The 12,004-nt window shown below is 42.1% G+C and overlaps 2 protein-coding genes across 16 annotated transcripts in view; one reads left to right on the top strand and one right to left on the bottom strand.

Moving 5' to 3' along the window:
• Window positions 1–236: 236 nt before the first annotated feature.
• cenpl (centromere protein L) lies at window positions 237–2,877 on the bottom strand. The gene is made up of 5 exons (XM_004552622.6): window positions 2,764–2,877; window positions 1,708–1,879; window positions 1,356–1,610; window positions 698–1,270; window positions 237–615 (listed from the first exon to the last, which is right to left on the bottom strand). Exons 1-5 carry the CDS (start codon window positions 2,781–2,783, stop codon window positions 541–543), a joined length of 1,095 nt encoding a protein of 364 aa, XP_004552679.3. The 5' UTR covers window positions 2,784–2,877; the 3' UTR covers window positions 237–540.
• Window positions 2,878–6,025: 3,148 nt separating this feature from the next.
• LOC101469939 (peripheral plasma membrane protein CASK) overlaps window positions 6,026–12,004 on the top strand; it is a 50,433-nt gene continuing 44,454 nt past the window's right edge. For 3 of the 15 annotated variants that reach the window (XM_076880584.1, XM_076880590.1, XM_076880583.1), the window contains exon 1: window positions 6,027–7,200. In XM_076880584.1, coding sequence (XP_076736699.1) covers window positions 7,136–7,200 — 65 coding nt within the window. In that variant the 5' untranslated portion in view covers window positions 6,027–7,135. Of the gene's footprint in view, window positions 7,201–12,004 lie in introns of all 15 variants that reach the window. The other 12 variants (XM_004552620.6, XM_076880594.1, XM_076880592.1 and 9 more) reach the window with 9 other exon arrangements.

The raw sequence follows: 12,004 nt of genomic DNA, 5'->3' as shown, positions 1-12,004 counted from the left end.
GGCTACATCAAAGCCCCTGACCTAAAGTTACTTTACTAACAATAAAAGCCAAAGCTCTCAGTCACACAGAAATCTAACATCTGCTTAGTTCCGTTGTGACAATTTGCTTCCTTTTTTTTTTTTTTTAATATCACTTGTTTGGTTTTTATTTATAACTATAAATGACAAAAATATACAAAGAGGTGAATGAACATGAATAAACATACAATGTATTTACAAGAAGAGCTGAGTGAGCGGACAAGAAACATTCAGATTTTATCCTCAATTTTTCATAATTACAAGCACAATCCTCCCTGTGCTGAGCTCCTGTAACGTCCCAGATCTGTAGTATGAAAAGGGGGAAAAAAATTAATATAAAAAAGCCAGAAGCCACTAGCCTGTGGTGAATTCATGTAAAGAGGCTACACTGTTTGTTTTTGCTCATAAAAGAAAAAAAAAAAAGAAAAGAATAAAAGCCATATTTGTTATTCCATAACAGGTTTTGCAAACTGATATTGCAGAATTTGCATTTCCTCTTGCTGCAAAGTCATTATTTTGTGCTCAGATGGGCATTTTGAGAAGGGCACACTCTGTCAGCAGTGATAGGGTTGTGAGGACATATCTGCTGTTGGACATCTGAAACAAAAGTAAACCAATATTATTAGCAGGTTCTTCTTTCATTAAAAAAATAAAATAAATAAAGCTCTGAGGGCAGTACCTTGACCCTGCCGCTGAACTTGGCTGATCCCAGTGCAGATGAGACCTGACTCAGGCGTCCTGCTGACAGGTCCAATCTGAAATGCCTGTAGAAGTGGCTCATTAGGCCCTGCATGAACCTCGTCACCTCCTCGATGTCAATGCTTCTCGCCGTCTCCTCCTCCTCCCTGCTCTCCAGTGAAGGGGTCCTCACACTGTTCCACAGCTCCCACGCATCTTGAGGGTTAACTGTGTAGGTGATCTGCAACGGTGGCTCAACCGGAAGAGTCCAAATCATTTTGAGATGCTGGATGCTGGACTCTATGTGGCAGTTAGTCCATAATGCCGTTAGCCACTGCAGGAAGGTCTGGTTGATTTCCAGAGGGCCAAAGCAGCAGTCAAAGGTCTGCTGAAACCAGGATTTGACCAACGAGGTGAGATTCTCAGCCCCACGGCTGCCAAAGAGCGGCAGACAGGTGAAGTCCTTCGGAAGCGAGTGAAGATATTCAGGATTGCCATTGATGCAGGTCAGCCAGCCGCTCCACACCAACTTCTGCGCCTCATCCTTCCCTGCAAACACTGGCTTTGAATGGATCTGTGACGGGAAAGAAGACAGAGTAAAGCCAGCTCATACTGTGCCTGAAAACCTTCTCCCTGCCTCTACAAACTCCTGTGCTTACCTGTACGAGGACCGTCTCAGCATCATCGTTCGTCTCTCCCAGCCCCTGCACCACAGAGAAGGAAACTCTGAAGCTGGTCTGCGCTCCCTCAACCTCCACTGCCAAACCCTGCTGCTTCTCTGCAGTAATAAATGCCGAAAGCTGCCTCGAGTAGCTCCTGAGCTGGGTGTGTCTGAACTGGTAGAGCGGTGTAACGTACGATAGCTGCCACTCTGTCTTCACCAGTAAGGCCAGATCCTCTGGATTCACCTTCTCCTTTACCAGGGAAAGAGCAGAATGCAAAGGATGGCGATTCCATGTTCTGTTCTCCAGATAATTAATATATTTAGAAGAGAAACTTGCATTGACTCACAGTGATATTGTGTGACTTTGTTCTTCTGCTGGTGTTGAGCCTCCGCGCTGTCCATCCTGGGGCGTGGCCGAGCCTTGAAGCAGCGCCTAGGCAGCTGCGGTATGACTGTCTGTAGCTTTTATTTTTGCTCCTCCTCTGAGCCACAATGCTTTCGATGGGAGTCCTCACCACACTGAAAAGAAAAATTAGTCAATCAATACATGAATTTAAAAAAATAAATCAAACATAAAGCAACAATCTCCAGTTAAACTTGTGCTTTGAACTAGGAACACAAGTAAGGCTTTTGCAAAACCTGCACTTCTCATGTGCTTAAATACCCAATTTACTGGACTCATAAAACAAATTACCATTCATTTCATACACAAACACCATTTCTAAATATACTATAGACGCATTATAGCCACTGTGTCAACAACGTATTTATACTCAACAGACTGTACGGATGTGGACTTATTTTAAAGGTCAGATGCTCCCCTGTTTTAAAACAGCAGCAACATGTCAAAAAAGACCGAGGCAGAGCTAGCGGGCTAATGCTAGCATTAAAAAAAAGGCAAACTATCGTCCCGATCCTGTTTGGGCAATCCATTCATGTTTTTAGAAACCATGGAGTGACATTTAAAGTTAAACATTACACAGACTGCGCTTAACTAAACACACAAAAGCTTCAGTGCCCACTCCCTGCCACTTGTTTCATTTTGAAGGATGAAAAAAGGAGCTACGACTGCAAAACGTAAAAATTTGATTTATTCCAGTTCTTTGATGTGTAGGAGAGAAGCCGAACTGAAAAGTAGAGGTGAAAAAATCCTAAAATGACAAGTTTAACGTTGTATCAAGCCCGTGCATTTCATTAAATGCAAAACAACATTAAACCACCTAATTGCTGAATGTTGAATGGTGGTGGGGTCTCCGTTGTACAGACAACGACGGAAAATGCCGTTAAATTAACCAAAATGCGTCGTTGGACACATTGTTGCCATTTTTCCTTGCCGCAAAAGCAAATGCTTTGTAGAAAATAGCATTTGTATAGTGTAATAACGACAAAGGTAAAATTTCTACCTGTTTTGAGGTCGCTCCATGTCTCTGGCTTAGCGACAAAGGCTAAAAGTAAAACCGGAAACAAATTTGAACATCGCGCTTTCACAGGAGCCTGCGCGGTCAGACTCAGCCAATCACATCTACCCAAACAAGAAGTGGGATTTGTAGTTTTTTTCCCCCTTTCACAATTTATCGAAATCTAAAACGTTTTAATTTTTTTTACTTTAATTTACACACACACATATAATTTATATATTTATATATTTTATTATTATTTTAATTGTATATTTTTTATTTTTACATTTAGCCTTTGATGGCTTATTACCGAAATACTTGCTGTGACTGATATTCTGAGGGGAAAAAAAGCAATTTTTACAGTCTTTGAGGAAAAAGCCAATTTTTTTTATTTGAATATTGATGAGAAAAATATTAGACATAACATATTTTAAATTCATATAATACATACATATATACATACATACAACATGAAAAAATATATTCTTTGAGATTAAAAAATTTGCTGCAGTGGAAAAACTATATATATATACATTTTTTTTTCATTTTGTTTTGTATTGTTTTCACAAAGCAGCCATATTGATTCAGTGAATTTGCAGTTTATGGCCTAATCTAATTATTTATTAGATAACAATCTGGAAATACATTGAAATTTAGCTCAGAATCACAATATGATCAAATAAAACCAGGAGGTGAAAAGACAGAAGAAATATTGTGACTTTATAATGTCAATTTCTGCCAAACTGGTAATTTTGCAATGTTGAAAAATATTCTGTTATTAATATTTTTAAATATATCAGCTTACTTAGTTGAAAAACCTGAATTCTTATACTTTTCCCATTTCCCATTGAGTTTCTGTTATAGGAGGAAACACTTCTAAGGCACTTTGTGTTGAAGTGACTCCTCTCCTTTTGCTGGTTATTGCTCCCTAGGGAAGAATATGGAGCTGGAAGCATGTAGCAGTCTAAGCAGTCCAAACCTTGTTTTCCCTGTTTCCCCTTGCACTAATTCAGCTGACTGATGTCCCACTTTTTCTGCGCTGAAGCATCCTCCTTCGTATCTTTTTTGGCACGTTATTCTCTACATTACACCTCTATGCCATGAGGACCGAGCAGGATTGTAATACAATGTTATACAGCTGATTTGGTCTAAATTATTGATGATAAATCTATGTCAGCCTGGAGAGAAACAAAAGGTTCTCTGAAAAGCACAGCTAGTCAAAACGGTTTAACCAGCAGGACTGAAAATAATGTGTGCCAGGTACACATGAAATTTAAAGGTGAAGGTTATTTTTCTGTCAAAGCTATTAAGTGCAGGGCTGTCTCTCTGCATATGTAGTGATGGTTTCAGGGAATTCATGCATGTCAGTGCAACCAGATGTATAGTGTATAAGCGTATGTGCATTTTTCATGAACTGCCAGTTTCACATGCAACCACCATAAAAAAAATATCCCCTTCCTTGTTACTATGGAAACAGAGCTCTTGTCTTTTTGTCATGTGTGCCGTTTTCCCTTTCCTTTATCATTTTCCTATTCATCTCTCTCCTTTTATTGCATACTTTCCTTCCAGTCTCACTTTTTTCCCCGAGCTGTGTGTGTGTGTGTGCATCAAATGGAGGGTTGTTCAGAAGCAGACAGTATGATGACCACATCAGCAGCCAATCGGATTATCGGTAGCTGCTGGTGGGCTTAAGCCAATGGGGGAAGCTGGCAGGTGATGCTCGAGGAGAAAGGATGCAGCGGCATGGAAACCGCAGAGGGTGCCCTGTGAGAACAGCGCCCTCTAGAGGGGGGCTGGCCGTCTGAGTTCATTATTTTGCTTTAGTGAAGTACCTCACCCAAACGCTTTTATTTTTTTCTTTTCAACCCTCAGTTGTAACCACTTTCATGCAAAGGTAATTTGTAATTGGAAAACATAGCTCTGCAATATATAAAACAAAACAAAAAACAAAAAAACACAACAAAATAAAACGGGAGAATAAATAAGAGAAAATTCGCTTTTTAACTGATTCCACAGAAGGAACCCCCTCTAAAAAAAAAAGGACATATCTCTCAGATATATGTTTTAAAGATAAAGTTAAATATAAAATTTCTTTACATTTCCAAGGAGCCAGACTTTAAAAATGGTCTTAAATAATAGTTCTCCAGGCTTTTTCTTTTGGACCTTGTCTGCCATTGCACTCATTTTCAGTCTAGTCCCTGTACCGGACTATTTTCACAGGAATGTCTTTTGTTTGTTGGTTTGATAAGCAGTTTGTTCCAATTTCTTCAGTTGAATGTATGAGAAATAGCACATGCCTCTTAATAGTGTTTTTGCAATCTGGAGGTTTCCAAAAGGCTCTTAGCTGAAAACTTGCCACATCTCAGCTGTGTCCCTGTTTTTTTGTTTGCTTTTTTGGAAACTGGACTAGTGGAGAACAAAGGAAATGGCGTCATAGACAAGCTCGTTACTATTGTACTAACTTTGCCTCATATACTTACACATGTAGTAAATGACTGCATACATTTTCCAAATGATTCAAGATTTTTGCAGTTCTCTACGTCATATAAAATCCAGTGCAAATAGGGTGAATTAAGATGGACGTCTTTAATAAACGGGATTTGATGCCTTTTTTGCATCTTTGATTTGTTTTACAATAAAAGTGAAATTGGATTTTGTCAATTATTTATTAATTTATTCCACTTCCCCCCTCATTTTCTCCTTGGAACGATGTCTATTTAGGGTATTCAAAATGGAGCAGTGGGAGACAGGCCTTTTACCATCACCTCTAGGGGGCTTCTCCGCCCGTCTTTCCACACCTGAGGAGACCTTACCTACGTGTCTGCACCGGGGGAACCCGCACCTGCAAAAAGCTTACGCGAAAGTAGATAATTACGCGTTAATACTTGAACTACAGTGCTGAGGATGCCCATTTGAACTGAAAAAAGCCTTTATTTTCGCTAGTTATCTAAATTCCACAGAGGAGAATTAGAGTACACATCAGTGGCACAATCTAGCGGTCACTGTCAGATTAATGAGATAATGCAAACGCTATGCTGTCCATCAGTTTTGCTGAGAAACCTCCCGAAAGACCCATGGGAATTTGGGAAACACTGAGGACAGCAGTCACCCACGCTTAGACAGCGATTGTGAAGTATACGGTTTTAATCCCGTCGCTGGCAGCCAGGGTGTGGGGCGTGAGTCCTTAGTGGCAGATGAGATTTATGGAGAAATAAACTGTTCGAAATGATGGAGAGAAGAAGAAGGGGAAAAGGGAGGGGGGGCTGACGTAAGGTGATGAGGTTTGGACGGTCGACGCCTGCGCGGGATACACTGAATGCAACGGTTGGAGAAGAGATTAAGGAAACTGCGCCTAAATCGGACCCCACAAAACGCCATCTTGGCTCGAGCGACGCAAGGAAAAAGACGGGAATCCGGGGCCCGCTTTCCCTGGCCATTTCGGCTCCGGTCGGAACAGTTTCCCGGGCGATAGACAGGGAGGGAGGAGCCGGGCATTTCTGGAAGTCGGAGAAACAACCAGTCAAAGCCAGCCAGCCTGCATCTGATCCAGCGAAAGAACTGGAGCAGCGGCGGACGTCGGCTCGGCTGTGCTGGAAGACGACATTAATTGAACACCCTCGAGCACAGACGGCGCGTGTAGCAGCAGGAGCAGTCGTGGACATGAATGTGAAGGTCTTCCATTTGGGCTCGGGAAGCTGAAGCGTATTGTATCCCGCTCACGTTACGGTTTTTTTCCCCCCCTTCCTCGCTGGGATAAGCTGTCTGTGATACCACTGGGCGTGCACAGCGCAATAACGGAGGGAGCCAACCTGTGATTTCAGCGACGACTAAGCTCACATTTAAACCCAGCTAGCAAACCGTTCTTTTTTTTCCCCGAGAGTCTCGTTAGCTTGCGGCGAAGGGGAGCATCTTGGTGGATAAGGGGAGGTATCCGTCGGATGCTGCTGAGGGGGGACTCCTGTGCCCCGGCGACAAGCACCAGTAAAGATACAAACCTGAGGCATGCAAAGAGGGATGTTTTTCTGCACACGAGCGAGGAAATCTCCACGCCCCAGGGTCTGCTCAGTGGCTACTGTTTAGCTAGCTCGCTGGCTAGCCCTTCTACAGGAGAGTAGCTCAGGAGAAGGTGGGGCCGCGGAGTGACAGCCTTGGACGCCAGCTAATGTGGCTAGCCGGCTAAGTTGGGCACACGTTCGTTTTTCCCCGTTTATCACATTGTGCCCGTGTGTGCGTGTTTGTGGGGTTTAAAGAATACAAAGTGTGTGTGTGGACTGGCACAGGTGTAAGCCCGTTCAGCAAGAAATTACGTTGTCATTGATCCCTTCGGAGCCCGTGGTGTGGGTGGGATATCTTGAGGAGAGCATCCTCGTTTACCTGAATGACCATGGCGGACGACGACGTGCTGTTCGAGGATGTGTACGAGTTGTGCGAGGTGATTGGCAAGTAAGTACCTCGCGCACTGGCCTCTCATTTACCCACACAGGTACAACGCAGCTGCAGTAATTTGACTGGGGTCTGTTTTTATATGCTGACCCGCACATTTTTAAGGTGGCAGTCCACTGAGAGAAGGGGGTGGGAGAGTTAGTCTTCTATGTGTAGAGCCATACAAGCTTGACATACAGTTTTGTTAAAGTCCTAATAGAAGTGAATAAACTAAAGTGATACTGGTCGCAGCTGTTAACAGTATGGCTGGGAATGTGCTCGGTGTTTTTGCTCTGTGCGTGCACTAATGCATTTATTCCAGCTGGCTGGGGATTGGGAATTCCTAATTGGATGATCGCCACACCTGGAATGTGAGCTCATAGACTGATTGGCCGGACACTTTAAGAATTTGTCATGTTCAGTTTTCAGTGGAAGGGGCACATTAAAAAAAACAATGTGGTGAAAAGTTTGGGGGGTGGGGACGGGATTGACAGCCCTGCCTACCAGTCAGTCCCCTCCCCCCTGCAGGCCTCCACTCTGTGGAGATCTGAGGGTCCATTACGGCTGTTGAGGGGAGGGGAGGGGAGGCACAGACCCTCAGGCCTTTGGTTTTAATCCTGAAAGTTCTTGTTGCCTTGGTCACTAATTGGTGGGTGCTTCAGGACTACTGCCTTTTAAGGCTCAATAATGGACAATGTGGCGAACAGTGCATTTGATGTACTTGAATGGATGAGGGAAATAAATATGGGAAATTGAGAAAACTTGACTTGATCAGACCTAGATCACTCATTTTGTGTCTTCTATAGACTGTTACTGACTTGCCTCACACTACAGCTGTCAACCTACCTGTCACAGTTACAGCACAGCCTGCACAGAGTGCCTCATTTTCAGAGGTAAATGTATATGTGCACGTTATCTTCATAACTGGGGTGTGACTCCCTGCAGCCAAAAGCAAACACTGAGGGAGTGCGCCGAGCTGTTGTACAGGTATGGTCACACAGCGCAGACAGACAGCTTATACAAAGAGCAGCAATAGTCAAGGTATATTTTAAGCTTTAGGAGGAAAAAGTGTATTGGCACCAAGAAGACCATGAAATCCCACTTATCCAGCGAGCTCTTTTGTGAAACTGCGGTTGATAGATCAAGTGTGTTGAGTCCTGGCATCTTGGGATGTGTTGCGGGGGGGGGGAATCATTTTTCCTCAGCTTAGAGCAAGGGGGAGCGCGGGGTGCTGAAGCTGATCAATGGAGACAAGTGGAGCTGGGAATGTGATGGCCCTGAGGCTAAGGATATAAATAATGCCAGCAGACATTGCAGCTCGCTGCCTTCTTCCACTCTCTTTTTTAACCTTATGTTTTATTGCCCACATTGCGATCGGTAGCCGAGCACGTGGCAAACGGCCAAGACTCGAGGATGCTAATTACAATTTCAGTTTTTGAAAAAGACAGCTGTCATAACAAAACGAGGTGACCTCATAACCAGTGCCCTGCGCAGAAAGTCCCGGGTTTGATTCCCAATGCATGTCACTTGCCTTTTCCACACTATCCATTTTTCTTTTTGTTGGCATTTCATTAGGTTCAATAGAATGACAGCACCCTGTCAGTGAAGGACTCCTCTAGCCTCTGTTTTTTCCCCCCTGTTTTTTCACCTCAGATTAAAATTCCAGGAAGTCTATTTTTGCTTTGAGTGGATGTCCGACTTATCTGTTCATCAGTGAGACAATCGTAGGCGAAGTTCTTTGGAATAACACATCAGGTCACACGAGTGGAAAGTACTGTGATGGAATGATGGAGTAATGGAATATTTTCCAGTGAATTATCAGTAATTAGTTTGTCTTTTGCTTCCTGCCATGTAACAGAAGAGCTGGGATGGTGATTTCTCTCATTTAGTGATATTTGCTGTGCTGTATAGACACATGTCTTTTCAAGATACGTAGATAAACCCTTAGATCTGGCCTGACACCTTTCAAACTAATATCGTTGTTGTTGAAATCTTAAAGAATTTGAATGGGTAGCATTTGGAGCACTGGGATAGCTTAACCGTTCTATAATAATCTCCTCTAAATTCAGATTGTAAGGTCTTGTTGCAGGTTAGTTCTCCTGAAAGACGGTTGGTTAGTTCCCGGAGAGGAAGGTTTTGTGTAAAGCTGTTGATAAAAATTCTGGGCTGTTAATCAGATCTTAATTTAATTTCAAATTTTTGGCTTTTAGCAACAGAAAAGATGAGAGAATCTGATTGATTTTTGATTTTTACAATTCCTGCATGTGTGTTCATTCACCTCCTCGGTGGTTGTTCTAGCCTTATTTCAGTAGAGCGAGGCCAGACAGGTCAGGTGTCAGCTGCACTTCAGATTACATTAAGTGAAAGGTGACACAGCGTGTTGACCCGGCACAGGCAGTTCGACCCTGCTTTTTATGTGCTCTTTATTTGTAATTTACATAGTAAACATGCTATGAGCATATTGCAGTAACAGCAGGCCTGCTTTTCACATAGCTGAAGCATCAGCAATGAACTGAGGCAATTTAATCCCTTTCTGTCTGTAATGATTCTGTTTGAATAGGACTGAAGTTGTTGAAGCACTATTGGAGTCACAGTGCTCTTTATTTCAGCCCTGGGGTGCTCATTAGGGCCAAGGATATTGGGATGTGCGACTCACTCTGAACCAATGAAGTGATCAGTCCTCTGGCTTATTCTGAGTGAGATAATTAAATTGCTTGGGCGACATTTAGATCTTCCATTTTCATTGATTGTTTTATCATTTTTTTGTGGTGTAATGTTGCTTTCTCCCCAGATAGATGCAACATTTGGCATACAAATGTTAGACAAGATGCTTTGCTGCTGGAATGCCAAATTGTTTCGTTATTAGGATTTGCTTTGGTTTGAAGTACGTAAAATGGGCTGTCACCTGGGTGAGTGTTTAATAGCTTCAGTCAGGTTTAACTAACAAAACTGATCAGACACAGGTAACATTAATCCACTTTCAATCAGAAATCACTGTAACTCATTTGTGTCAAATGTGTGTGTTTTAACCAGTCCATCCCTCAAGAAGACGTATCAGAAAATAATTTAAAACATTTGGGACTGTACATTAGGTGTCATGATAACGACAATATTTAAAGGTGAAATATTGGTATTATGTCATAATGTGCACATTATAATAGCAAATAAGCGTGTGATTGTTCTTTTTTGTTTGCCTTTGTACACTTGTGTTGTGTAAATAATATGCTGTAATATATACATTGCTTGTACATGTTTTTCTGAATGGTATTTGTCCATAAAAACAAGCAGACTACTTTAAGAAAAGTCTAAAATTTGTCTGCAGTCAAGTAATCGTGTAGGAAAACATGCACAAAATGTAAGGCAGACATGGATATAACAACTGGCTACTAAAGCATAAGAAAGCCATATAAATGATATAGTAGCCACCACCAGTGCTGCTACTTGTGCAGCAACAACATTTATATTTACGAGCAAAGCTGGCAGTGATGTGATAATAAACGTGCACTTTGAGTTGCACAAAAAAAAAAGAAGAGTAAAGCAACTGAATTAATTTTGTGCTCTAATAAAACTAAAATCAAAAACATGAATATATATTAGTTTCAATCAGTCTTTGTCAAAATGCTAAAAAAAATTGTAAATTACAGCCTTTATGATGAGGTTTTGGTGGAGATTTATTGAGAATTGGGACGTGTACATGACTTACCATGAAAGTTGTTTTTGCAGTTAATTTCTAATGCTCTTGCACAGAGTGGGTGATAATCCGGTCTTTAAGTCTGAGGTCATTAGCTGCGTCCGGGCCCAAACTCCGCTGCAGGTCCCAAAGTCAAACGATCACTAAAGCATTACTGGGAGTTGAAAAACTGTCTAAATTCCTTCATCTTTAATGAAAAAGAGCAGTGTTGCTACTTTACCAGGTGCAGCGATTAAGTTTAACATTCAGGCATCCATGAAAACAGAATTTTATTAAATTTAAATTTATTAAATTTAATGGAGTTAGAAGTTAGCAGGGTGTTAGCTCGCTAGCTTCCATCTAAATATAATATAGAATAGAATAGCCTTTATTGTCATCGTACAGAGTACAACGAAATTGGAGTGCCACTCCCTTGGTGCAAGTTTCAATAATAAATATAAATGTAAAATATAAAAAGTACAAAAAAACAATCGTAAGTACTCAAACAATAGTATGTACAATATATACAGGATAGCAGCATTAATATAATGACAGTATGAATAGCAGCATAATATAATGACAGTGACGGTATGGAATAGGTTCAATTGTTTTTGTGCTTATTTACTACGGTGGTAGCTCTGGGAAAGAAGCTATCCCTGAATCTGTTTGTCCTGGTTTTATGTGACCTGTACCGTCGGCCTGACGGTAATAGTTCAAACAGTTGGTTGCTGGGGTGAGAGTAGTCTTTGATGATATTGCCAGCTCTGCTGAGGTACCGAGAGTTTGCAGTGACCTCCAGGCTGGGCAGAGAGCAGCCAGTGATCTTCTGGGCTGTGTTGATGACCCTCTGCAGTACTTTCCTGTCCGCAGCTGAGCACCCTGCATACCATGTTGTTATGCCGTACGTTAGGATGCTCTCTATGGTGGCTCTGTAAAATGTCACCAGCAGCCTCTCCTCCAGGTTGTTCCTCCTGAGCACTCTCAGAAAGTGGAGACGCTGCTGGGCCTTTTTAACCACCGCTGTAGTATTTGCAGTCCCGGAGAGGTCATCAGATATCTGCACGCCCAGAAACCTCATGGAGTGTACCCTCTCCACACAGTTCCCGTGAATGTAAAGTGGGGCCGGGTCTGCTCTGCCCTTCCTGAAGTCCGAGA

The sequence above is a fragment of the Maylandia zebra genome, linkage group LG23 (genome assembly GCF_041146795.1).
Source record: "Maylandia zebra isolate NMK-2024a linkage group LG23, Mzebra_GT3a, whole genome shotgun sequence".
Lineage (NCBI taxonomy): Eukaryota > Metazoa > Chordata > Actinopteri > Cichliformes > Cichlidae > Maylandia > Maylandia zebra.
Note: the sequence above shows the minus strand (reverse complement) of the source record. Positions and strands in the feature narration are given on the sequence as shown.

What these genes read in the sequence shown, in the direction of transcription:
- cenpl (XM_004552622.6), bottom strand. Translation starts at nt 2,783, where the DNA reads ATGGAGCGACCTCAAAACAG. An exon ending in CAAAGTCACACAATATCACT is followed by an intron (nt 1,611 to 1,707) that starts GTGAGTCAATGC and finishes TCCCTGGTAAAG; the next exon opens with GAGAAGGTGAATCCAGAGGA. An exon ending in CTGAGACGGTCCTCGTACAG is followed by an intron (nt 1,271 to 1,355) that starts GTAAGCACAGGA and finishes TTCCCGTCACAG; the next exon opens with ATCCATTCAAAGCCAGTGTT.